This window comes from Austrofundulus limnaeus, unplaced genomic scaffold (assembly GCF_001266775.1).
Source record: "Austrofundulus limnaeus strain Quisiro unplaced genomic scaffold, Austrofundulus_limnaeus-1.0 Scaffold51, whole genome shotgun sequence".
In the NCBI taxonomy this organism is placed as follows: domain Eukaryota; kingdom Metazoa; phylum Chordata; class Actinopteri; order Cyprinodontiformes; family Rivulidae; genus Austrofundulus; species Austrofundulus limnaeus.
Genome location: NW_013952453.1, coordinates 82411 through 84068, shown reverse-complemented (window position 1 = coordinate 84068; position 1658 = coordinate 82411). Strand labels below are relative to the sequence as shown.

General features: G+C 41.0%; 1 protein-coding gene across 1 annotated transcript in view; it reads right to left on the bottom strand.

Annotated features, from left to right (window-relative positions):
• The window catches only part of ebpl (EBP like), a gene marked incomplete at its 5' end in the record, with an annotated part of 2941 nt that extends 1471 nt beyond the window's left edge, over positions 1-1470 (bottom strand). Inside the window, 3 exon segments of the mRNA XM_014008530.1 lie at positions 188-326; positions 1000-1069; positions 1363-1470. Coding sequence (XP_013863984.1) covers positions 188-326; positions 1000-1051 — 191 coding nt within the window.
• Between the last annotated feature and the right edge of the window lie 188 nt (positions 1471-1658).

The window sequence follows — 1658 nt, the reverse complement described above, 5'->3', positions numbered from 1 at the left end:
GAATTCATGGATTTTCATTTCAAATGAGTACAACATGAGGATGTATATATTTTTTTCTAATTTTTCTTTTTATATTTTTATTGTAAATTGTATAAAAAATTATTTGTTTTGTTTTAATGAAATGAATAAAGAAATTGAATTGAATTGAACTGAATTGATATTACCTGTAGTTATTCAGCAGTGTTACCTGTAGTACTTGTCATTCTGTATGGCATGTATCAGCAGGAGAGCGATCAGAGAGTCGAGGACGACGGTGAGAATCTCCAAAGAGACGATGGTTGGGTCAGAAACCAACCAACGACTGTCAGCTTTACCGTATTCCTTCCCTGCAGGTGAGAGACCGACAGGTGTTCAGCCGCCATGCAGGCAATCATGGGGTAGAACCAGGAAACATCTTGAACACTGCCTGACTTCACCTTTGACTCATTTGTTGGCAACAGATGACTGTTTGAACAGCTCTTCATCAGGCTGAAAGGGCCATCTTAAATCATATGTTCTTACTCAGTTTATTAAAAAAACGTTAAAAACACACAAACCATCTGGGCTTCATGCATTTATTAAAACATCTCTCTGTGAGTCGGTTAAACAAAGAGCCATAGTGACTCTCCATTGTGAGGGGTGAGTTGTTCCAGTCTAATCYGCATTAGATTAGACTGATGAGGTCTCTCATGAAGGTCTACAAAGCTTGGAATGCCACACAACTCCAGACATGTGATGATCATGATCCTCCTGAGGCCACACTACACACACCTGAGACCCACACCTTCAGACRTGCAACTTGTGAAGCCAGTCAACTGTTTTAGTCCCTGTAAGAGGTGTCATGTGTGTATGACAAGTCATGTGACATTTTCACATCAAGCTGCTGATTTTAAAAACTGTCAGAGCTCCTGTACTCATTTAAAACAGTGACAGTACAGTACTTCAAAGTACAAATACTACACAGMCATGWACAGCAACACTCCAAAATACAACAWGAAGKGAAGTGAAACATAAACTTACACAACTCAGCCAGTGGACCCTCAGACACTTCCACCGTCCCGACCAGAGACATGTAAACAAAAGGACCCTCCTGTAAACAAAAAGTATCACCCAGAGAGATGTAAACAAACACATCCTTCTGCATTTAAGTAACCACAAATACAGACATGTAAATGAACGAACTTTTTAGAAGACAAAACAACCAGAGACATGTAAACAGACCCTTCTGTGAACAAACAAACAAAAAACAAATATGTAAACAGATTTRTCCACATGTAAACAAATAAACAACAAACGCGGACATGTAATCAAACAGACCCTCCTATAAACAAAATCAGATATACTGAGATGTAGAACAAGAAGAAAAGAACAAACTTCTCTCACCAGAGTCAAGTGGAYGATGACATCATAGAAGAGCCACAGCAGGACCCATCTGTCCACTGGAGAGCTCCGCCCACTGTACCTGGCAGCCAGAAGAGCCGCTACCAACACCTGGAGGCTACATGTTAACAGAGACAGCACAGAGACCAGAGACAGGGCTGAATCCATGTGCATTTACTACAGTCAGACCTGTGCAGGTACTAGTACTACAGTCAGACCTGTGCAGGTACTAGTACTACAGTCAGACCTGTGCAGGTACTAGTACTACAGTCAGACCTGTGCAGGTACTAGTACTACAG